A 26,431-nucleotide genomic window follows, 5' to 3' on the forward strand; every position below is an offset into this window, starting at 1 on the left:
CAGTATGAGCTATGTACAAAGTCACCTCTTCGTGTTGGAAACATAGCCTCTGACATATGTTAAGAGCATTTAAAGAGAGAGAAAGAAGTGCGTAGACAAGCTGTATAAATATGTGCATGAATGTGTATGTGCTTTGGTGTGGAAACGTTGCGTGCAAGAGGCTCTCCCTGCAGACAGTAGGCTCTCACGTACTCTGCAACTCCTACTTATTCATATGAAAGAAATCTGGATGAGGGAAAAGGGAAGGAATGTTGTTGGCAGATTGGATTTGGGGTATGGTTGGGTTCTGGGTTTAGTGGGGAGGGCTCTGTGGTGTGAAGGGCCCCATCGGCTATAGAGATTCTTACCTCTGCAGCTCGTTCCATCCTCACCAACCTCAAAGCCGTCGGCACAGAAACAGAAGGTGCCGTTTCTCGTCATGACACAGCCGTAGCGGCATCGAAGCTCATGGCAGGCTGACAGAAGCTCTACAATTGAAAAGAGATGGAGTTAGGAAAATTACTTTTCTGCTTTACAAAAATATGCCTGGTTTCCCTCTTTAATACTTCAGTCTCATTTAGCAAAAAAAAAAAAAACAACAACAAAAAAGCCAAGCTCAATAAGTTCATTTATTTAAAAAAAAGTGAGCAAAAGATAAATTGTATTTATTTCTGTTCATTTTTAAGATTATGGCCTGCAGCTAATAAAACCAAAAATTTGGTTATTTAGACAAAATTACATAGGACAAAAAATGTTCATCTTTTTTTTATACAGAAAATAAGTGGTATGGTGTTGGTCACCACAATCACATGGAAACCTGCTCACAGACAGTAACTGACACAATATGCAAAGAGAGTAAGACATAAAATATAAAGAATCTGGTTGCTGTATTCAACCATGATGGAGAAATGAGAAGAGGGCAAAGGTGGGGTAGAAAAGGGCCAGAAGCCATGGCAATAACCTCTGCAAGAAGAAAATTGTGAAGCAAAACCCATTTAAATGTTTAGGGCTAAATCAGAAGCTGCGGCCTTAACCTGGAATCAGTGCTTTATTGGCCACTACACAGATATATCTGTCATATTTCTTTTTTTCAGCTACTCTTAAACCAGTGATATTCTGATTTGTCGAGATGGCTCCGTAACTACATGAAAATTAAATTGCAGAGTATTAATATTTTTCATGCAAATGTCAAGTATGGAATCAATACAGTTAGAAAATGCATAACAATGGAAAGAAATGTCCTCCCCATTAAATGTTCAACAGTACTATCAGTGGAAAAAAGTTTCAATAAACCCAAAGTGCAGGCTTTATAACTTATATTAATATGTCAGTCAGCTGTCTAGGCCGTCTAAGCAGCACAATTAAAACTTTTTTACCAACATTGCATTGTCAAATCTTCATCTGACAGACTGAATGACGGTGTAAGACTCCATAGGAATTGCCAACATTTCATTTTAGGTGTATTTTCAGAATACTGTAATTGGGGGGGATATTGCTCTGCAAACACAAGAACATCTAATTGTGGAATGAAGAATATGTCGCAGAACAAATCAATAAGTGGAACAAACGAGCAAATTATTCTCAAAACAATGCTTTAGCAGCACAAAGGCGGTTAAACTTTCATTAATGTCATCATCCAGCTCAGTGGAGACAGCTGCATATCAATTTTTCCATGATCTTTCCGGTTGCTCTATCTAAAGAAATTAATGAAATGTCACAACGGTAGATCAAAGTATTTCGTGACAGGCTGCAGTTACACTCAAAGTGATACAGGAAAAAGGCAATCACAAGCTTAGTCATTATTATACAGTGGATACTTTATTTTTCATTTAATTTTATTCTTAGCAGTTGAATTGTGTGCTGCTAGTTATTAATTGTCACCGTTTTCATTACAGGCTACAAAATGTCTTGACTAACTACTACATGAAGATGAATGATGTGTTGTTTGGAGTAGGCTGATTAATTCTAGGTAAGTATATATAGAAACCAATTTGAAGACTTGGAAATATTAAAACCAGTTTAATAGTCTCCAATGAAATGGTGGCCTGTATGAAAACATCAAAATAATTGGTTGTTATGGAAACTCTGTTCTCTCCAAGCGGGCTTTAGAAATTTGTCTACCTCACTTAAATACTTGGTGTGCATGGTAGGTAGTTCAATTCAAGTTGGCTTTAACATTAATGCCATTTTAAAACATGGAGCAAGACTCAATATTTAGTGCACAAGGATGAGACTAGAAGAGATTTTGACAATATTGTGGGGGAGGAGGAAAGCAAAAAACTCTTACTATTCCGTTTTCACCAATAGAGTAAAAGTTTTATAATAAGAAACTATGTTTCAAAGAAAAGGCAATAACTGCAGAATAATCCCATCCAGGTTTGAGTGGTTCAGGGTCAGAAAACCCAAAGGCGTTTTTGACCTTGCTGTTAAAAATTATTATTATTATTTTTTCTCAAGCCCCAAAAACCATGCAATTGCTTTTATGGTAGAATGAAAAACGGTATTATTTCAAACAAAGATAGAAAGTTTTAGATAAAGAGAATTTAAGTATATTTTTGAATTTAAAATGTAGGTGGAAAAGAAGCAAAGAGTTTGTGAACTAATGACAAAAATATCCTTTGTACCCGTAGGGTCATCTTGTTTTGTTGTGTTTATAATTGATAAAAACACAACCAAACATGATACATTTGCTAACATATTTAGTCTGCTTATTATATTTACATTAAAAGGCTATCTGTATCATGTTGACTAAAACTGTTAAGAGTCTTTGTGGGGGTCAAGAAAACATGCCTCATATTGCAGACCTTTGGACTTTTCCATGGCTTGTGGTTTGTATATTTGTCGAATTCTAATGTGTTCCATTTGTCTACAATTAATTGAAAAAAAAAAAACAAAAAAACTATACATTTGAATTTCTTATTTTTTCTCATAGGAACAAGGTTTATTAAATATAAAACTAACAAAGAAAAACACTGTTCAGTTTGGAACAATTAAGTTTAGGTTGGATCAGTCAAAGAATTTTAAAATGTTAATCAAAGTTCAGTTCAGACACGTTGGGATTATGAAAATGGCCAGTATTTTTGTGAGGACACGAAACTCCTAATAAAGTCCCAAATTTAGTGTTGTTAGTGACTAACAGACATTTTCAAAGGGCTTCACAATCGGTGATGTCTTGTCATTTTTTCTAGTCAGTAAAATCCAAAATTTACCCACAAAAATAGCAAATGGTACAAACTTTTTCACCCTGCTGTGGGACATCCTCTTTAGTCAACGCTGCCAGCACAAGGCAACAACTCAAGACCTTTTTTCTTTAAAAAAAAAGTAAATTCATAGCCATGATTGCATATAAAGCTAAAAGACATCACACACTGACAGTGTCTAGATAGCAAAAGAATTACTTTAATTTGGCAAAAATATTGTGATGTAGCAAGGATAGAGGTAAAGTAATGAATTGGTAATTAAAAGTTTCCTGACTTTAAAAAATAAAGTAGAAATGCAAAGCAATACTTTAGTTATATTTATTTTATTGGTAACAATAATTCAGACACCAGTAATATTTTAATATATAAACAATTTTTGCCCAACTAAATAAAATGTACACACATTAAAGGTCTGATTTCTGTTTTTTTTTTTTTTTTTTGCATTACTGAGTGTGAGATTCTGCCATTGCTATAAACAAAGTCTTTCTGCACACCTTCTCCATGTAGCCAAACGAATGCAGAGGTAACTGTTGTGAAACAATATCAGTCTCAGAGTGAACTGCTTTTAAGATGGCTTGGAAGGAACAGCAGGGAGGAAAGCGCTGTGTACTTTGTCTGTTGTGCTGTCAGAGGTTTTGATGGACAAAGAGTTGTATGTGAAATGACGGAGCTTTCATTTCTGGTACAAATGTCTCTCCTGTATGACAGAGAGTAAGAAAACACAGAAAAACTCAAATGTAAATGCCCAGTAACCTTTCAACTACAATGGCTGGAGAGGCTGCTTTGACATTTATGTATTAATACGTCTCCTATGCTCCTGTGGTGAAAAGATGTTTTTAGTCGAAAATACCTGAAGCTTGATGTATTTGAAAGAGAATGTTGAGAAAAATATTAATAAACGATATGCTGCCAGTGCTTTGCACATACAGAATATGCTGCATTAATCATGTCATAGCTCTTCTAAATAAATAAGTACCTTCAAAGAGCACAACCACCCAATGAAAAACTTATGTTTTGAATTAATTTGTTTTAAAACAATGATTAAAATTTAACACAGCAATCTTTAGTCGTCTTAGGATAGTGTAAAGATAATTCCTGATCAAGGCAACAGAAAAATCCACTGTTCAAGGAGAAATTGTTTAATCTATTGTAATATATTTATATTAAATTCCTGATCAGGCTACATGAATATTATGTCAGTGCAAATAAGAGTACCCTGGTTTTCTTTTCCTCTTTTGTAGATATTAAAGCACCACTATTTGAACTGTTTATTCACATGAATAATGGAAGATTTTGAGTCACAGCTCTGCATGTTGCTTCAATTGAACATAAGTAAAAATAGAAACACGTTTACAGCTATGTTATTCCTGCTGTGCTATCAGTAGCGTGCAAACAAGCCTTCAAACAGTTTTCAAAAGGTCTCAGATTTATTAGTTGTTAAGTACCGGTTCATGTTTTAAACACTAATGGTTATGATTGTGCAGTCTGGGGCTTCTTTTTTTTTCCAGAAAGATAAAAGTACACTCAGCTTCAAAATCAACTAAAAATACAGATTTTTGACTTGGTGGATAGACAACCAAGGTAGGAAGCCACATTTTAATTTTGAGTTTCAGTCATTTTGATTCCTACTGTGCTAATTGATTCTTGAGTCATTAATTTAAATTGATCATTTTTTTAAAGGTAATTGAAGTCAACCTGTATTTTAAGAAAAAGAAACATTCAGGCTTCACACAGAACGGGTTACAAATTAAATCAAACACCTCAGGAGCAGCAGTTTCTTTGATTAAACTAACAATTCAAACCAGGTACAAAAAAATAAATAAATAAAAAAAATGAAACAGGAAGTATGATCACAGCTGAATAAAGAGCATTCAGAATGAATAAAAGCAATTAGTTTTTTCACCTGTTAGCATTTCTGTGAGAATCTAAATAGACTAAAGATACTGATTATACATTTAAAAATGAGAAAGACAGAATTAAGCTCACCACCAAAGGTAAATCAGTGAAATACCAGTTGAAACATCCAGCATTTAGAAGGCGTAAAACCAATGAACGTTTCCATTCATTACCAGGAATGACATTTTTCAGCATACATTCTTAAAATGAAATCCAAATAAAAACAGGGAAAATATATGTTAAAAAATGTCTCTCCTTGTACACTGACCATGAACATCTTTGGCAAATACAAATAATTTTTAGTCTAAATATTACAAAGATATGAAGAATATGGGTTAATTATGGGCTGGTATTTGAGAAGATAAATGGGCCCATTTCATCTGAACCTGAATGCTATAGTTTCTTTGGTTTTCTGGAAAAAAAAAAATAGGGGATTAGTCCTGGCATTAGGTGGAGTAGATTTTAAATGAAAAACTCTCCGTCTTGCTTAACTATGGTCTTAATTACTTACTCAGAGCCATAAATTATGCTCTAAATTACTCCAATTTATAAACCAAATTACAAAATGCCAGCATTTTTTTTTCACCTGGTACATGATTAACTGATCACAAGCATAATCAAAGTACAGTATGTTTAGTCTTGGTCAAAGTGGGTTTATCTCTGTCATCAACATTTAAATCTGAGCACAGTTAAACTCTAGCTTCTTCAGCTGCAGCCATAGAAAATGGATAAGCATCACAATGATGAGCTTTAAGCAGGGCTGTGTTGCAGACTTCTTTTCTGTAAATTTTTAGAATGACCCACAAAAAAATAAACTAACCTGAGAAAACCTGAGTATTTAAAAAATATATATATTTATGGTTTAAAAATTTATATTGGTACATTGAAATACCTTAGCATAATGTGTATATTATCTATCCCTGGTTTATATTGGTTCATTGTGAGCCCATCCTGGGCTTGCACATTCACATTTCTCAGATCTCAGACTAACCTGTTTTGAATGCTTTTTACCTCTAAAAGGAACCTGGAAATCCTGTCGAACAAACTCCCACCCAGGGTTTCAGAGCAGACCCATTTCACTAATGTGGCCACAGTGGAATGAACATCCATCTCAATAATAAAAGTATGTGACTGGTAATAATACTTTGTAAAAGCAGGTAATTTGTTTTGAAGTTTTCAGTGCTTGACAGGCGGGTCAAAGGCTGACACTTTATACCAGTTTACCTATTGTCAAAGTTGTGTGTGGACCCTGAGTGACCTTTGCATTGCTATTCATCGTGAGGTATAGAGTAGCAAGCATACTTCCCTGTTGTGAAGCAGTAATCAAATGTCTACATGCTGGGCTAAAGATATTCAAAGCTAATCCTTGTATCTGCTCAGAGACGCCAGATGATGAGCTTTTCCTCTTGGCAAACAGAGGGCTGAGGGGATTGTATATCTGGAACTGAGCCCGCTTTTCACATATCTAAGCTACCTCTGCATGCATGAGTCAGTTGTAAAGTGCTTGTATCCCTGCCACTGTAATCTAGAAATAAACAATATGTGTGAGACACTAAGCATTAAGTTCTTGAAGAAAACTTTTTAGTTTTTCGAAAGGTCACATCCTTCAAAGGATATATCACAAACTACTTTTTTTTTTTTTTTTTAAATAAGGTAATATCTTTTACAGACCACAACTTGGTCTATTATTAATGGTCTAATAGTAGACCATTCATTTTATGGTCTACTATAAAATTAATGCAAAATTAATGTTCATTATACTTTAATTTAGTTAGTGACTTATGAGTTTCTGTTTACTTCAAGAATGCAAACAATGTGATAAAGGCCAATTTCTCTTCAAAATGGGAGAGGGAAGAAAAAAAATGCAAGTTAGAAAACGACTGCAAGAAAATAATTGCCCTTTTACACCAGGCATTGTCTGCTATGCAATAATCCAACATTTCTTAAACAGCTAGAACTGTAGAAAATAAGGTGGTATGAGGTTGTGCACTTTATAGTTTTATTGCCTTTTAAGTGTATTAAGTAGAACGGTTAGAAAGTTAAAGAAAATCATTGCATATGTTTTTTGGAGTTCCCATGGAAGGACCTACAAGGTCCAAGCTTCAAAGATAGTAATTGTAGTTAAGAAATGAGCAAAGGTGCAATATGTGGCAAGTATTAGGTGTAATGTTAAAATGAAGGTTTGTAAGATAACATACTTTAGAATCTATAGGTGGAGAATGTTTAGAATTATTTGGATCTAAAACCAATATGATGCATCTTACAATACACCAAAAATACTATAGAAAAAAACAAACAATAAACACAAACTCAGACTATTAGTAGTCTGAGTTTGTGTTTATTGTTTGTTTATTTTTCTATAAAAGTCAGGCTCCACATTGTAACATATTTTACTGCTTATTCCTTAAAATGAAGTCTTGCAAAATTGCATTGCAAAATCAATCTAGCCTTAGTGTTCTCTGTATCAACTAATAACAATCTAGGGCCACAGAAATTAGTAAAATTAGTGAAATGACTATGACTCTATCCCCATTTTGTCATGTTTCTACTAAAACTGCCTGCCACAAAAAAACACGTTTCTCCTCCACTGATTAAATGGTGTTAAGAAGTCATGTTCATGCGACATTTCTGTCAGTCCAGCTTTCATTATTTATGAAAAGAAGGGCCTCCCCAGGTGGTGGTATGACAACACCACATATTCTGTAAGAATAAAATAAGCACCATTCAGGAGTAAGTAGAGGTTTTACTCCTGCGATGGCGTGAGGATGTCGCTTGGGGTGCTGCGATGGAGTAGAGCCAGTCAGATGTTTGTAAATGCCAATGTACCAACTTGTGCTACTGTGCTTCAAAACATTATGTACAGATGTATGTGTAGGTTAACAGACTTTGTAAACGGCATCACAATCCTGTTCAAAGCTCAGAGAGGTTCTTCTCTAGTTTGTGGAACTAGAATTAGTTTATATGGCAGTGGATGATTATTTTATTTTTATTTTTATTGTTCTTGTTTTTGTTTTGTCTGTTTCTTGCATTTTTATGGACCATAATTGTGTCTAAATAAATAGGATTGATTTATTGATTAATGTCATTACCTTTTCTGATTTATTTTTATCATCTGCTATGAACATAGATTTTTGTACCCTTGGGTAACCAAGTCTTTTGTAACAAATTATCCACAATATTTAGAAAGAAAAAAATAAGGTCTCATGCAGTGTTTTTTTTTGTCCAGTAGTGGAATAGAAGGGAAGGTTCTTTCATTCCCTGCTCTCGTCACAATATTGTGTCTTTCTTAATACTGGACGTTAATTTAAGTTACTAATTCCCCGGGAATATCTTTCTACACATCTGACACTGTGACCTGTAATATGACCCCCAGCTTTTACGACCTGTCTAGGGGTGGCCAGATCATAACATGAAGGATCCATCCTCTTCAGATCCCAAGCGGCCAAGACACACAAAGTTGAACATTTTATATTGCTATTTAGTTTAAAAAGATGTATTTTTGATTGAGATGTTACAACAAGTGGAGCATATGGCTTCAGAGGGAGCTATAATGCCGAAAACAAACAAAAGGAAGCTATCTGAATATTAACCAACTTGCCTAATTGAACGTAAATAAACCAAATGACAAAAACTTACCTCCGTAATTAAGAAAAACATAAGAAAACTAAGGAATAATAAACGGCAGCTCACTCCTACAACTCCAAGAACTTTCACAAGGTTTTAACAGACACAAAGTGTGGCCAGTTGAGATGAACTGAGGATGGATGGCATGAAATCTGCATCCACAGCTTTTATATCTGCCACCAATTGAACTTCTCCGTCGTCTTCTGGGAACCAATCAGAGACAGGCACCTGCACACTCATATTTGCATAATTAAGTTGATGACGCCAGTCATAACACCAGCAAAGGAACATTATAATTATTTTTAATTTAAAAAATATATATATATTGCATGCTGAACTTCCAGCCAGAGTTACAGAGGACACCAGCATTCACAATATCCCACCATAAATCTATGTCCATAAGTTTGAATGAATTGTAGTAATTTTGCGTAAACTGAGAACACAGTTTAAGCTCAAGGTCTCTAAAGTCAACAAACACAAGTCAACCACAGCACTTGCAAAAGCTTCTATTCTTCATAGACCAGAATTCTTCCTCTCTAGACATACATGTGAGATTTTGTACATTGATAACAAAAATTACATGGGTAACAATGACCCACACCAGTGGAGAATGTACAGCTCAATTCTGTTAAAAGTAAGTTGCAGTACTATTGAAGTTTCGTGACCTAAATATAGATTTTAGTTTAGATCATAGCTTAAAAGCAAGGACATCATGGCAGCATAGATCACTCACACAACATAATACTCTCAGATCTTCAACATTCAGCCACACAGATGGCAGAATATAAATTCAGAGAGCTGCTTTGTTCCTTTGCCAGTAATAACAAGAAGTCTCACCATGAACAAGAAAACAGTGCTCCAAGGCTAACAGTCAGATTGCCCCATCTGGCCTAGTTCTAGCTTCCCTTTAGGGATGGCCATGGCCTTTGTCTTTGAATAGCCCTACTCCACAGTCTAGCTTCCCTCCACAGTCAAGGTCTATAGTTCACGTGGGACCAAATTCAGATGCAAGCCAAACACAGAAGGTACACCAAATGCCAGTTCAAAGAATCTTTGTTTTTTTTTTTTTTAAGCATAAGTAAAGAGTTGAACCAATTTCCAGGTCTGTAGCTGGAGTTGATGTTATACTGGGTGGCATGATTGACAGGTTTTATTCCACAGCAGTGAAAATGGGGCAAATAATCTCTTGAGTTTGAACTTTCAGAAAGTCTGCATGGAGAAAAAAGTGTCTGCGTGATGATTGCAGTGACACAGTTTATTGACAGGCATTTAGAAAGTTATCTAAAAAGCTTGAGCATGTCAGCTTTGACATGACATGATGCCTTCCATACAGATAGCAGTACAAACCCTAAACTTGAGAGATATAGATATTCATATAAAAAATTTTACTCTGGAGCTCAAACTAGAAGGCATACATGACAGTAAATGTTGGTAATCCTCCACAGTCCAATTTGATAAGAGATTTAAAACCTGGTGCACAGCCAGGCTTCTGACATGCCCTGAAAAATTGGAAGCAACGTCATGGGTGTGGGTGTCAGAATCTGCCAGCAAACAATGAAATTTTAATTCTACCCACTCCGGAGGAAGAAAATCCCCTGTAATGGGATTTGATGACACAAGATTGTTTCCTCATATTAGAAAGAGTAATGATATGAGTGACAATATCTTGCCAGACTGTGCAAGAACAAAGTAAGATGCATGAAATATTGATTGCCAGTGTCTGCTCTTGTTGATATAGCGTGTTGTTGGGTCTGTCTCAAAGTTGATCACAAGCAGTGATACCACAAGGCCTAAAAAGACTCAAACAGCAAAACTGTTTCTGATACAGACTTAAAAAAGGGGTGAGATTGTAACAAGAGATACTTTGATAAATTCTGCCAAAATACACAACAAATCAACAAATTCATCTGTGTGAAATACGGAAACGGCAAACACGCCACTATAGAGAATTGCTACCTCATATGCTTTGGTAAAGTGGCTGCAGCATGGTGATGTAACACAGTAAAGAAGCAGTACATATCGCACTGTGGCACAGCAGAGAAGAAAACAATCACTTTGACCACTTACGGCAAATGTTCCATCCATTAGAGGAGCAAAAATTTAATAAATATGCTAATATGTTACAGTACAAGGCTGGCTGAGCACTTTTAACCTACCACAAGAAGAAAAAAGAATCTCAGTATTTATTTTAAGCTGTATTCATGGCCGGTCATTTTACAACAGGAGCATCACTTATCAGCAGCTCCTTCAAGCAGGAGAAAACTGTTTGTTTGGATTGCTATAATGAAAAGTTAATCAAGTGAGATAATTGACTTGTTCAGAAACAAGGGGGGTGGGAATGATGTATCTTCTCCTATCAGCTGCTCCTTTTTGAGGTCTGCACTGCAGATCATTTCCTCCAATCTCACCTTATCCTGAGCATCTTTCTTTTTCACACCAACCCCTTGCATATCCTCCTTTTACTGCATCCATGAATCTTCTGTGTCATTTTTTTCATCTCCTCCATCAGCTACATTCTCAAAATCTGTTATCCAATATGTCCCATCTCTTCTCAACAGATGGAAAAAAACCATCTCAGGGTCGCCTCTTCAACTTAGTCTAAATGGGACAAAACAGGAGGGATGATGGATAGAAAAAAACAGGTATGAATATTTATGAATTACTTTGTAAGCAGAATATCGGCTAAGAAAAATTATGGTAAATATTGATAAAAAGAAATGAAATGCGGGTTTATGATAATTAACAAGTAGCAAGTAATGTTGATGTAAAATTTATTTGTATAGCACATTTAAAACCAGTTGACCAAAGTGCTTCACATTTTATTCCAGCCATCATAACATAGCAAACAAAATACAAAGAAAATACAAAAACACAAGTTAATTAAAATCAGAAGAACATGCAACTCGCGTCATGTTGAAAGCTAGTGAAAACAGTTGTTTTTAACAATGGGAAGCAAAAAAGTCTGTGTAATGTTGGAGGGCAGATTGTCCCTCACTTTAGGAGCCACAGATAATAAATCTTGATGTCTTCTGATCTCCCTCCTAGTTTTGGTACTCTGATCAGATGATCAGACGATCAGAGTACCAAGGAAGGAACATTAGGCTGTAGTAGGTCAGAGAGATAAGGGGGTGCAAGCCCATTTAGGTATTTATAAGTCAACAAGAGACTTTTAAAATATATTCATTTACACATGGGGAGCTTGTAAAAGGGGGATAAAACCAGTGAACTGTTTTCAAACCCCTGGATTGTTGTTAAGAACCGAGCCTCAGCATCCTGAACAAGCTGCAGACAAGAGAGGGAGACCTGACTGACCCCGACATAAAGTGCATTACAATAATCAAGTCAGGTTGTAATAAAGGCAAAGAGTATTTTCCCAAGGTCAGGTCTGGCTTAGGTCTAGCTCTCTGCTTTACTAAAAAAAACCTCATATATATATATATATATATATATATATATATATATATATATATATATGAACTTAAGTCTTAAGTCAAGGATCACAGGAAGAGAGCAAGTTGTAGAACTAGAGCTAAACCAGATAAGTTTTTATCATCATGAAAATATAGAAAAGTTGAATCATCAAGACATTTAACAGAGGATGGATGGAGCGATTCTGGGGCAAATCAATCATCAGCATAACAATGAAAATAAAGAACAGGCTTTCCTTTAATAGACCCCAACTGAGGCAGGAATGATAAAAACAAAAGTGGACCCCACATGAATGAACACTATTTTCTCTAAGTCTTTAGAAAGTAAAGAACATTTTGGAAATTTGTTTCAAATTCAAACAAGCTGAGTGGTCAAGTCCAAGTTATCTCAAGTAATATTACTCAAAGATTTCCTAACAAAAGGTTGCTTTAAAATCATAATTTCATTTACAGTATTTAGGTAAATTCTCTGTCTCAGACAATCTAGTCCTACAGTATGTTAAACTATGACTTACTGCTATTTACCATAATACTTAAATTTAACTTCTCAGACCCAGGCTCAAATAAGTAGAATCAAGAAAACACTTGAGAGAAAAAAAAAACTGTCTGAGAAGTTTAAGTTGCTGAAATATCTTAAAAAGGAAGCATGATCCCACAACCTAAAGAAATTCAAAAGCTGAAGTGAAATAAAGTCACTGGTATCCACCAGTCTTCGGAACTCCAGCAAGCCACATGTGGAGCCATTATCCACAATTAGTTAAAAAGCGAAGCCATGGTGAATCATCACAGATGGGGCCGGCCTATCAAAATTACTCAGTGCATCTGCAAATCCTCCAGGACATTACATAAAAACTGAGACCAAAATCTAAAGCTTGACAGACATCACTTTCCTCAGATAAGGTCAGAGCGCATTATTCAACAATTAGAATGAGAATGGATGAAAATGAAGATTTCTGAGGCAAAAACCAAAAATAGAATGCAAGACTCCAAAGCAAACCAGTAAATCCCCCTGACACAATGCAGGTTTTATAGAGACATAGCCAAAGTCAGAGACACTTGTGTTCAGACATGAAAAAGCTCCCAATGTGGCTGAATTAAACCAAGTCCATTAGAAGGAGATGGTAAAAATTTCTCCACAGCAACGTAAAAGACTCTTTGTAAGTAACTGCAAATACTTCACGGCAGTTATAAACGCAAAGGTGAGCATGACGAGTTTCTAGGTTTAGAAGGCATTTACTTTTTTCACTTATCCAAATCTTACATTTATTTACCAGAATCAAGGCTTGATGAAGGGAAAAACTTGTAAGTTTTGAACTCTTTGAGGTGTTATTCAGTTTTCATATTTGAAACATTGCAACACATTTCTCCACCGGGGTGAAAACCTCAAAATCAGAGCCCATAGAGAGGTGCAATGGAATCATACTCTGCAGCAATAACTGTGGCGACTGTAGCTTTACTGTGAGCAGTGAAGTAGGTCCTTCACAAGGAATGTAAAATCCAGGACATACATGATCAGTTTCACAGAACAATGTATTAGAATAGGAGTCTTTGTCTGTCAACAGTGGTGGATTGAAGAGTTTACTGTGAAAGAAACCTTTGTTGTCTGAAGGGGTTTCAAAGGCCTTACTCCTCTTAGACTGCAATCTAAATAGAGCATGAAACTACTTTTTATATTCTCATTGACCTGCTCCCTAAATGTATTTTTTCTCCACTCTTCACAATCAAGGAATGGGATAATTCTGCGGCATAAATGTCAAGTACTCATGAGCTATTACCATATCAGCTTGTTAATGATCAATGAGATTTGGGGGTCATGCTTAGTTTGTTGATGTGTTTGTTTAAATGTCAGTTGAAATGAAACATGTTCTGAACTACATCATGTTCTTGATACTGTTTTCATGTGCATTGCACTCTTATTAGGAGATTATGCATTCCCCACATGCTTGGTTGATACAGAAAGCGTAAAGGTCTTCATACATTTCTTTCAGTTCAGAAACATGAGCTACTTGAACTGTACCTACATGCATGTTTGAGAATTGTTTTTATTTGTCACTCAGTTGTGCTACCGGTGAAAATTATGCATTTTTTTTGACTATTTGCTCAGAAGTGAAGCCAAGAGCTGAAAATAAAGAATAAGGTCATTTTTTACCTGGAAATATTTTAAAGAAATATCTGTGAAATTGGATTGCACTGTTCTTTTATAAGAAAAATACACTGATAAAAGACTCCTTTTAAACAGACTTTAGCATTAGCGATTAGCATGATGTGTTTTCCTTTGAGAAAGGCAGTCTTCCCCTTACCTCAGATTTTAAAAATCCTGCAATCCAACATTCCCATTTCCAAATTTTACACAGCAATTGTAGGATTTATTTATTTATTTTTTGGCAAAAGACCAAGACCCATTTCTCCTTCCAGCACCAGACTCACACTTTTGTATTGGTAGTATTTACCCAGAATGGCCTGCGTTATAGTTGGTTTCCTGCTTTTGGAGTGGTCTCTGGTCCACTTGAGTCCACATATGCATTCAAACTGAGTCAGAGTTCACTTCAACTGGACAAAGACCAGGTTTTTTTCAAACCAGAGTTTACCGATTTGGTTAGCATCAGCATTTCATTGACCATTCATACCTCCCTAAGCAAATCAGACTTAGACAAATGCACTACTGTTCAATTAAGGTGCATTCACACCAAACAGGGCTGGTGTGAATACACCCTAAATTTAGTAAGTTTCGGAACATTTTATAATGTTTCATTATTTAAAATTGATGTATAAATGTATGTACAATCCAGCCCCTTCTGTTCTCAGTGAACTTGTAGTTCCACTCAGAGGAGGTGGGCTCTGCCACACGAGGAGTCTCCAGTGGAAACATCAAAGTGCCTCTGAGACAGACATCATCTGGACAGTCTGCTTTTTATGTTCTTTGCTCTTAGCAGCAACTGGATTCAGAGTGGGGACATTTATATGAAATTAAAGGTGTTTAAGAAAATAAAGTCAGGCATGTGATCACAACTAATCTACCATGCTATGTTGCTTTTTGTTATGTGTCTTTAATTGTGTATTTTAACAATTGTTTACTTAAAGGCCCTCCTTTAAGGCATGAGCATGGACAAAGCACAAAGCTATTGGCATCGCAACCACAGTGCAGGGCAAACAGTTGGGATGAATTGTGTGTGATGAAATGAACACAAACTTTTTGGTGACATGGTGTATTTATAGTGAATAACTATACTATTAATAAATAAAAATATAACAGATTTTAGTGATATGACTTTACTACTTTTAATCACCTCAAAACCAATCTTCCAGATAAACACAAGAGGATATAAGATAACTATTAGGCTGTGGACAAATCACAGTGGGCTGTAAGCAGCACATGATTTACATTCAGGAGAATAAGGATGTTTTTACTGGAATCCAAACCATATTATGTAGAAAAATGAAACCAAGATAGCTTTAAAGATATAATTCAGAAATATTCCAGCTGAGCTGTGACAAGATCAGTGTAACATCGCAGCAAATACATGCATCCCAGACTACAGCAGGCTTCTTGACATTTGTGACAGACCTGATTTCATCTATAACCTTCACCAATAACTGCACACTAAATATGTTCTTAGCACAACACAAAACAGTACTAAAATGCAACAAGCACAATAAAAAAGGCAAGACTATGGGGAAAAAATGGTGAAGGAAAAGAAATTAAAACCATAAATCCAGCAATTGGACAGCTATTGTCTGTTGTGTGTGTAGTATAGGATATGCCCTATTGGATGTATTCTGAGATTGTTTTTTTTTTTCATTTATTCAAATGTTTAGTAAAAAAACCTGTAGCTTGTATTTTACTTATATTTGATCCCTATTTTATTGATTTTATATTGAATTTTAATGCACTTTGCTCAACGGTTTTATTTTTCAAGATGCAATTGGGAGACCACAACACCAGAACTGGTAACTAAGTGTATATTCACAGTCTAATTAGGAAAAACAAACATTTCAGTATATATTTTTAATGAAAGTAAAAACGAATAGTACGATATGCACCCTACTATGCTGCATATTTGTAATTTATTGAAATGTCCATGAAAGTTGATAGAATAAAAAAAAAAAATCTAAGCTTACAAAAATGATACGTTGCAATGAATGGGAATGCATCGCAATGTTTCCTTGCCAGAATGTGTTTGTATCCTGGAATGTTATGTTCTGTTGGGCACATGGAGAAAAAAATTGGATACAAAAAAGATGTGATCTAGCTGTAAAAAATCCCAGGTTGTAATTATTTGAAATGTCCTTTATTTGAGTCATAAAACCTAAGGAAGGACATTATGGGGAAGGGAATTACTGGGATAAAAATGTTAAATAGATTACATTTCAGTCAGTAATTGGCACTGCTCCTAACTACTGATTTTTTTTTTAAACTTGTAAATGAAAACTTGAATAACCTTCACTATTTCAATTAATTGTTTTAAAATTCAAGACGAACGATTGAAGAACCATGTGACAGCACAGATCTTTTCATTCAAACCTCAAATCATTTAGTGACACTAGTGTGAAAGTGAATTAGTTGTATGCAAGACTTAGATTTGATTACTTAATTAATGTGGTTTGTTTTGTCTACAATTCCCGAAACTTTAAAACAAGAGAAGTAGGATTTCCTTGTGTTGTGTAAGATGACGGTATAAGTTTCGCATCCAAATAAATTGGGTTTGTTTTATTAAAGCGTTTTTCTTTCTCGTGTCATCAAATGTTACTGGAAAACCTTGGAATCAGTTTTCAAAGTTCAGATGTAGGCCAGTTCTCGCCCAGAGCTCGGCTGAGCAAGTGCACCGCATGTGACAGCATTGGAATAACACCGTCATTCTAACCAATGAGTAATCTGTTTCAATAACATTGTTTTTATTATAAAAAAATGTAAATAAATGTGTTTGTTTTCACCTTTAGGGACAGCTCTTGTGATATAAAAAGAAGCTTGATAACTGACTAACTTCTATTTATTTAGGACTGACATTTGTCTTCTTCAAATGCAAGAAGCAGAGACTTCAGAGCTCCCACAGCGCAGCCGGTAGCATCCGATTAAAAATGAGTCTTCTGAAGGTGAGCAAAAAGAGTTTGATGGTTTTCCATATGGGTACCTTCATTTCAAGGCCTCGTGGGATGCTCAGCATGTATATTCATAAGAGGTGGGCAAAAAAGGGAGGGAAAGTTTTTAAGAGAACCAGCTGGTTGCCTTCGACTTGTCTCTGGTGACCTCAATTTCTCCTGCTTCATTGAGTTTGATGTGCCACGTCCTAAACTGTAGCTCTTGCTTAGGGAACTTGTGAAGAATCTTAGATTATTACAGCGTTAAATCATAATGAAGAACCAAACCAAACCAAACCAACTTTATTTATAAAGCACTTTAAAACAACCACAGCTGATACAAAGTGCTGTACATTAAAACACAACATAATAAAAAAAATTTAAAAAATAAAAACTTACAGTTTTAAAACAAAAACATACAATTTAAAACTAGATCCCGCTGGAGTTAAAAGCCAAGTAAAATAGATGGGTTTTAAGACGAACTTTAAAAGTGGACAGTGAAGGGGCCTCTCTGACCTGCAAAGGCAAGTCGTTCCATAACTTAGGACCAATGACAGAGAAAGCCCTGTCCCATCTCAGCTTCCTTCTGGATCTCGGTGCCTCCAAGAGCAGCTGATCTGCTGACCTGAGAGACCGATAGGGTACGTAGGGGTGAAGAAACTCAGAGAGGTAAGCCGGGGCAAGATTATGCAGTGATTTAAAAACAAACATAAGAATTTTAAAATGAATCCTAAAATATACAGGCAGCCAGTGAAGTGAGGCCAGGACAGGGGTCACATGTTCCCTCTTTCGAGTTCCTGTCAGAAGTCATGCAGCAGCATTCTGTACTAGCTGCAGACGTGAGAGCAGCGACTGACCGACTCTCAGATAAAGTGAGTTGCAGTAATCCAATCGAGTCGAAATAAAAGCGTGGACCACCGTTTCAAAATGCTGCCTGGAAAGAAAAGATTTCACTGACACCAATTGCCTTAAATGATAAAAGCTGGTCTTAACCACGGCTCTGATTTGGCTGTCCAATTTAAAATCACTGACCACCTTAAAACCAAGATCTGTAATAACAGGTTTAAAATATACCTCCAAGGGTCCCAGGTCAACAGATGAGGACTCACATGAGCCACTGGGTCCAAACACCATCACCTCTGTTTTGTTTTCATTCAAATTTAAAAAGTTCAAGGCAAACCAAGATTTAATATCACCTAGACATGCCAGGAGATGTTTGATGGAATGGACATCCTTCTGCTTCATGGGCAAATAAATCTGACAGTCATCAGCATAACAATGAAATGAAATCCCATGTTTCCTGAGGATAGAACCCAGAGGCAGTAAGTAAAGAGAGAAAAGCAGAGGGCCCAGAATTGAGCCCTGCGGGATACCATAAGGCATTGAAGCAGCAGATGAGTCAGAGTCACTAATTTTCACTGAAAATGTTCTCTCCTCCAGGTAGGACCGGAACCATTTAAGAACAGTGCCATCAATACCAACAATGTGGTGTAATCGCGATATTAAAATGTGGTGGTCTACTGTATCAAAGGCAGCAGTTAGGTCAAGTAAAATCAGAACAACATGGTTACCAGAATCACATGCAAGAAGGATGTTATTAAAAACTCTTATTAAAGCAGATTCTGTACTATGAAGAGTTTTAAAACCTGACTGAAAAACTTCCAGAATGCCATGGAGTAAGACATGGAGTAAGACATGAAAACTGAACAAAAGGGGGTAATAATGCATTAGTCTTGTATAGTAGAATTTTAAGTATTGACACGAACTGAGATGGATACATTTTGCAGCTTTCAAACTTGACTCATGTCTGTACTGAGGAAGAAATGGAAATATTTATAAATTAATAAAAAATATATTTTCATTACAACTGTAAATCATGTTCTTTACTAATCCAATGAAATTAAAATGATCAGGTGTATGTGTGATGTATCTTGAGACTGTTTTACAATATTACACAATATTATTGTGGGCGTATACCCAAACCATTTAAACTAAAGTGATAATGTTTGAACTTGGAAATAAGTGAAACTATTGCAAGAAACATGTCCACTTAAAATAAAATGATGTAAAATTGATTATATTCATCCATGATTTGATTCTGGCAAAACTATATATCCTTTATTTATTCCCTTTTCCGGATTACTTGAGAAATTATGATTTGCAAGAAAATTGTGCAAAACAGTAGCATGGGAAATCCTGTATTACATATTTGTTTTTTGTAAGAAATACCTAAAATCAACTCTCCACTCAATAATAGACAAATATTACATTTATTTTCTATACACATGCATCTTTGTCTCATTACCTCTATCAGAAGACCATAGCATAGTTTCATCAGATAGATTTCACAGAAGTTACCTTATGAACTAGATGCTGAATGTTTTCATGATATGGTCTAAAAATAACAAAGAATTTTACCCCTAGTATTTTTTACAATTAAACCTCATTTTAGTAAGATGCCAGGGTGAATACATTTTCTGTATGGAGCCCACAGCTACACTCCACGGCTCGCCTCCCACATGTTTCTGCATACTGACCAAAAAGTGTACAAAAAAGTTGACCTGTTTGAAGATATTTACAGTGATGGTGTGGAAACTATATACGCAGCATTTGTCTCTTTCATGAAGGTAACACCAACACTTTGAGTGGCATGGATGTTGAGAAGATGACTACAGGTTGGCCGTCTCAGCTATTAGATATGCAACACTACATACACCCGTAGGGCAAAGAGTACATTCTCTGCAAGACACACCAGTGATAAACTTAAATACATAATTAAGCACAGAAATATATAATATTGCATATTTCTAACAGTGGAAAGCAATACAGTATCTCTTATTTGTATCAGCAAAAATTATGCTTGCTTTCTGTTTTAAATAACATTCTCAGGACAAGTTATGACATAGTAAAAGACTGACGTATCATGCTGCAATAGTTTACAGATAAAACTTAATATTTTATGTGTTGACTTATAAAAAGCATTTATGTTTTTGGTATTATATCTACATTAATTCATATCCAATAAAACTTGGACAAAGACTTAAAAAAGCAGTTTATTTTTCTCTTCATCGCTATGTTTTAAGTGGAAGATGATTGTGAGAGGAATGAATTATACAGCAAGGTCAGTTTCTGTGCTATTGTGTTCTCACTGCATTTCAGAAGAATAACAGAATAAGAGGTGTTCTAATAGGAATCCATTATGGCAAAGGTAATTCATAAGTGGCAAGCAAGCAGCATCAATGTGTATTTATGACTATTAAGAACGCTGGATGGATTCCACTGTACTTTTTTTGCACTGTACTTGACACAGTAGTTCATCATTTTATGTTTTTAGAATAAATTCTCACTTTAATGCCTGTGTTTTACTTTTCAAGGATAAAGGCTAATATGCACACACACACACAAAGTTTGGAAATCACTGTGGGTTCCTCCATGTTTGACTCCAGTGTGTCAGAAAAACAGCAATTGTTTCAACTAAGAATGTACTTTTAAAAAATGGTTGACGTGCAATATCCTATGGTTCTTGGCTTGACCGTTCCAAAATCCAATCATATTCTGATCAGTGTTTTTCACTGACCAGAAATAAATGCTGACCAGGTCATCCTGAAAGGAAGAGGAATCAAAGTCTTCAAAATCATTAAAGTGAATTCAGAGTAACCACCAAAATGTAACAAACTAATTGCATTCAATATGCACAAAGACAGAGACTTAATCTGTTGGTCAATAATCAATATAATATTGCACTAATTACTAAAACTGCACTAATCACATAAATCCCAAACATCAGATTTGAAAGACAGTTAACACATCGCCTTGGTATTTTTGTCTTGGTTTAAAATAAGATATAAACCCTGTATTACTGCAACTCCTTTTTTACAGATGTAGCAAGACGTTGGTCACAAACAGCCATTGGTTAATTTATTATGCAAGTTTATTAAGTCACCAACACAAATGGTGATCTCAGCCGATGAGGTAAAAACGCCTTGCTGAAAATGTATTGAGCTAGCATTTCTCTTGACATGCTAACCAGTTAAACACGTTTACAGTAGAGCCACATTTACAAAGACCCACTCTTAGATGCGTACCCATTCATACACTTATTAACGGGTCGGGGACAACCTATGTTGAAGTGCTATGACAAGGTCCACATCATCATGTGGCATGAGCAGAAGCTGGAAATGAATCCAATTGCAAGACAAGTACTCTTCCCTTCGAGCAGCAGTTGCTCAGTTTACTGTAGTTCAAACGGAGCATAGAAACGGGAAAGAAAGAGGATTTAAGTTTAAATGTGACAAGCTTGTCTGAGTATTTCAGAAACTGATGAAATACTGGAAATCTCATGTCCTTCAAGAAAAAAGATGCCTTAATCAATTTACTGACTAGTTTAGGTCACTGAAAGACATCAGCCAAGGTATGCATCCTACCATGTCTAAACGCACAACATGTCGAACCTTGAAGCAGATGGACTGCAGCAACATAAGACCACACAGGCTGCCACTCATGTAAGCTGAAAACATAAAACTGTGGCTACAATTCAAACAAGCTCACCAAAATTTAACAGATTGGGAAAACATTCCCTGGTCCAATAATTCTCATTTTTGGCTGTGATTTAGAGTGTAGGGTTCAGATTTTGAGGTCAACAGTATTATCCCACTTTATATGCAAAATTAAAACTGCTGATGGTGATATAATGGTGTGGGAGATATTTTCTTGGCTCACTTTTGGCTCTTTATCCCCTATTAGGTATTTTATTATGATCATTGTGATAATATTTTGCGGGATAATGCATCGAATGAAAAATCTCAAAAAATCTCAAACTGGATTCTTGAACATGATAATGTGTTTGACTGGCTCCAATGGCCTCCACATTAATTGGATGTATGTTTTGTAGAAAGCATCATGGAAGTGCAGTTTACAAACTTGTAGGAACTGCATGATGCTATCATTTCAATATGGCTTAAATCTTTAAGTAATGTTTCAAGCACTTCATTGAATCTGTGCTATAAAGAATTATGGTTTGTCTCAAGACAAAAAGTGTCAAAGCACAATTAGCAAGGCTCTCCAAATAAAATGGTCAATTATTTTAAATAAATGTCACCTGGTCATGGCAGAGAGAAAGAAAAAATAAAAAAAAAATTGAGTTTGATATGTATATTGTCTCAAATTGCATTATTTAAAAAAAAATAGAATAAATACAGATTGTTGGTGGCAAAAGAACATTATAAAAGAACTGGAAATCAGAAATCAGCTACTTGCTCGATGCAACATTGAACATCTCTGAAGTGATACTAAGAAACAAACAAAAGACATGTATATATCTTCAGTACCAAATACCTTCCATTACCCCCATATCTGCAGACTTTAACAAGATTAAGTTAATGGCAATGTAAAAAAAAAGAGGGAGGAAAATACTTAAATAGTGTTTCTTCCTTCAGGACAATGAATCAGACACTGACACCTCTTTGCACCTCTGATTCATACACGGACTCATCCCAGCTTGACTTTAACTGTCTTACGGGGTCAGGACAGGTTGCGGTTTATGACTGACGGGTGCTATTGTTGTGCCAGGACCTCAGCGATTGCAGGGCAAAATATTGCCTCCTCATAGAAGCCAGGTGTCTGTAACAGCTTGGTGTATTTGCACAAAAGGTAAGCAACAACAAAAACTTGTGTACAGCACAACACCTGGCGCTGCCATCCCGCTGCTTCTCTCGGCTGCTCTGACAGTAGGGATGACGAGAAATCACCCTGGCAACCAGCTCAACAGCAAAAGGGGGAAAATGCCAACTCAAAACACCGTAGCATGAAATAAGCTGTTCTCTGTCATCTACTAAGTAGCTGATAAAAGTGTATTAAACAACAAAACAAACAGCTTCTAACTGTGGGTAAAAATGAACTATTAATTTATACAAAGAAAAGCACATATCTGGAATATGCCTTGCTAAAATATGCAATAGTATTTTAGGGAACATTAACTAGATATGAAAGTTGTATTTAAAACAAATACATGTTTTAAAAATTAATTCTAATTTAATGGGCGTAATAAATTATACAACGTTAATAATCCAAATAAGATGAGCACAATCTGATTAATTGCAGTGATAATGAAAACTCTTATCATTTTACGCATTCTAAACCCAAGGCAAGAGGAATGAACATGAAAGCTTCTCTTACCTCGACAGTGAACTCCTTCATCGTACCCGTCCTCACAGTCTCTGGCCCCGTTGCAGAGCTTGTTGAAATGAATACATTTTCTCGTCCCAATACACTGTACATGATTGAGGGGACATCTGATCACCACCTCCTGTGCACCTGAAGCAGAAAAAAAAGAGAAACCAGAACAATAATTAATCATGTCCACATCAAGAGGAAAATTCCGGTTTTAGGTAAAATAAGGAGTGCACACCAGTCGACGGAAAAAGATTCACCATCATTTGTTTTAGTTGCAAGTAAACATTTTTTTTTGTCAACCTGCTCATACCTCAAGACCTCTTTTACATGAGGAAGAACCTGCGCATATGCAAATATATTTATACTTCACAGCATTGTTCTCCACACACAACAGATGTTTCCCCACGTTGCTCTGCAGCCGCATTTGGTTAAAATCCTATAACAAACTACCTGACTGCCACAGCCAGCCAGGCGAACAGCGGAGAGCAGCTGTTTAGGGATTCATGAGGCACATAGATAAGTGACCCTCATTCATGTGTAAGCCCCAGGAGCACATAAAACTCAGCTGACCAGCACACTCGCACTGTAAAAAGCCATATTTCCACCTTAACTACACTGACATCAATTACGGATTAGCTATTGTGGCCAGCTAATGGGAAGATTTATTACCCATCGGGTGAGAGATAAAACTATTCCTAAAAGTTCTTACACCCATACTACACCAATTTTGAATTTCGTGAACATTATCTATTAGCGGAGCCCACTTCTATCTGAAAAGGTAAGACTACCCAATTAATGTGGCTAACAAAAAGAAGGGTGACAGCCTGTTCAGGGTTTTACACAAGAGAGATGTGGACATGGAAGTGTATCTCTGGACTGATGCAATAATGACTTATATCATTATCTCCTTCCAACCGTTCAATTGCCAAGAAATGGTGACTAACTAATGAAAGTACCTTGGCTACAGCAAGGGAAGCACAAAAGACTTGCACTGCTTTTATGCCCCATTTAGTTATTTCAGCTGTAGGTAGCCTTGTCCATTAGGTTTTTATGTTTCTTGAATGAAGGGAACTGGTAGTTTCCAGAAATAGAACATTTGGGCTTTACTAACAACTGCACATCTTGAAACCTGTATACTTTCACTGTCAGTATAAGGGACACATATATATATATATATATATATATATATATATATATATATATATATATAGCAAAAGTATTCACATCAGTTGCACTTTTACAATCTCACAGTTCAACATATTTTTGGGGGGCATGTAATAAACCAAGTGGAAGGAAAATAAAACATTTTTAAAAATCTGATAAATACATACATTTGTTTCCAGGCCCTTTTACTCTAATACCCCCAAAAATCAATCCAGTGCATCCATTTGCTTTGAAAAGTCATCTAATGAGTAAATAGAAACCAATCCACAGCTCAGGTGGGAGAATGTGTCGACAGGGCAATTATTAGCTGTGCACTCCACAAATCTGGCCTTAATTGCCAAGTGACAAAAAAGAAATCCGTTTGCAGTTTGCCACAAGCCATGTGGAGAACACAGAATGTGAAAGGCTCTGGTCAGATGAGATCGAAGTTAAATGTGTCAGGCTACATGTAAACAGTATAAATAGAAAAAAAAAAACCCCACTACATCTATTCAAAGACATCATCTCCATGGTAAAACAGGTTTGTGGCAGGAACAGGGAAGCATTCAGTCAATGGAAAAATGGATGGAGAAAAAGCAGCAGAAAGTATATTAGATGACATCAAAACTTCGGACCAGAGTAGAGGTTCAACTTCTTGCAGGGCAATGACCCTAATCTTACAGCTTTAACTGCAATCAAATGTTTTAGGTGAAAACATATTTTTGTTGTAAGATGTCCAGATTTGAATTAATTTCCAAAATGATGACAAGACCTTCAGGCTAGTAGGGAGATACCCTACAATTCTTTAGCTGCAAATGGACAGAAATGGTGATGCTACAAAGATTTGACTCTTTCAGGCTGAGAACAAACAAACTGTCAGATTGTGTAAAATTCCTCCTCCCCTTTCTAATTAAGGTCTTAAATGTGTTGGTCTGCCACACAACGGCCCAGTAAAAACACTGTTGTGTGGAAAAAAATGAGGAAATGTTCATTGGGGTATAAACAGTTTTGCAAGAGACTTTATAAAAAATGTTAAATTAAAATTTAATACAGAGTTCTAAAGTTTATGGAAAAGTATAAAGAAGGGAAGAAGAAGAAGGAAAAAGTCTAGTCTCCACAGAACAACCCATCCCTCACCTGAGTGTCCATTTGGCAAATGTGCTATTTAACACGCAGCTCTAAGGGTCTGTGACGGCAAAACAGTCCTGTCAGCCTCTTTTTTCTGGTTTCTCGCCACATGGGTTCTAATCTAATGTGATAAGGGGAGGGATGATGCATGAATATTCAGTGGCGCTGATCTGTTATGCAGGGGTATACAGATGGTCTCTTAACAGCTGAGGTGGACAGAATCCCTGTATTATGTTCCAAACTACTGTACTATACTTCAGTTACTCAAAGTCAAAGAGATAAGACAGTTTGTTTGTCCTTTGTTTTACTGCAAGGTGCTAAAGTCATTTAAATCCCAGACTTTGCTTCATGTATGCATGCAGAGACCTCAGCAGAACTTTAGCTTTATAAAAATAAGGTTTCTTTTAAAGCATTTAGCAGAAAAAAAGAAGCATCTAAACTATGATTAACTTATAAAGAGATGTTATTTTTACATTGATATACGTATCGCTTGATATAAGCGATTCAACCAGTAATACCCAATAAATGCATTTGTGTGTGTGTGTGTGTATTATACTCCCAATTCCCTAGAACATTTGGCTGCGATCACAGGCAGCAGAAAGAATGTGTGACATTTTATTTAACATCACAAGAGGGATCACAAATGTTACCGCAATGCCTTTTATAATGTGGCCTTACACCGATCACGTTTCAGATGTTTTCCAAATACCAACTCACACATCACTGCTCGACACCGCAGCTTCAAACATATCATTACTCTCCTCTGGCTCTCCATCAGCACAACTG

At 36.0% G+C, this 26,431-nt stretch overlaps 1 protein-coding gene across 6 annotated transcripts in view; it reads right to left on the reverse strand.

Moving 5' to 3' along the window:
- lrp1bb (low density lipoprotein receptor-related protein 1Bb) overlaps nt 1-26,431 on the reverse strand; it is a 315,310-nt gene that overhangs the window by 177,738 nt on the left and 111,141 nt on the right. For all 6 annotated transcript variants that reach the window (XM_008402891.3, XM_008402898.3, XM_008402881.3 and 3 more), the window contains 2 exons: nt 23,378-23,515; nt 348-467 (listed from right to left, as the gene is read on the reverse strand). In XM_008402891.3, coding sequence (XP_008401113.2) covers nt 348-467; nt 23,378-23,515 — 258 coding nt within the window. The remainder of the gene's footprint in view (nt 1-347; nt 468-23,377; nt 23,516-26,431) is intronic.

The sequence above is a fragment of the Poecilia reticulata genome, chromosome 2, assembly GCF_904066995.2.
Source record: "Poecilia reticulata chromosome 2, P_reticulata-male-v2, whole genome shotgun sequence".
In the NCBI taxonomy this organism is placed as follows: Eukaryota; Metazoa; Chordata; class Actinopteri; order Cyprinodontiformes; family Poeciliidae; genus Poecilia; species Poecilia reticulata.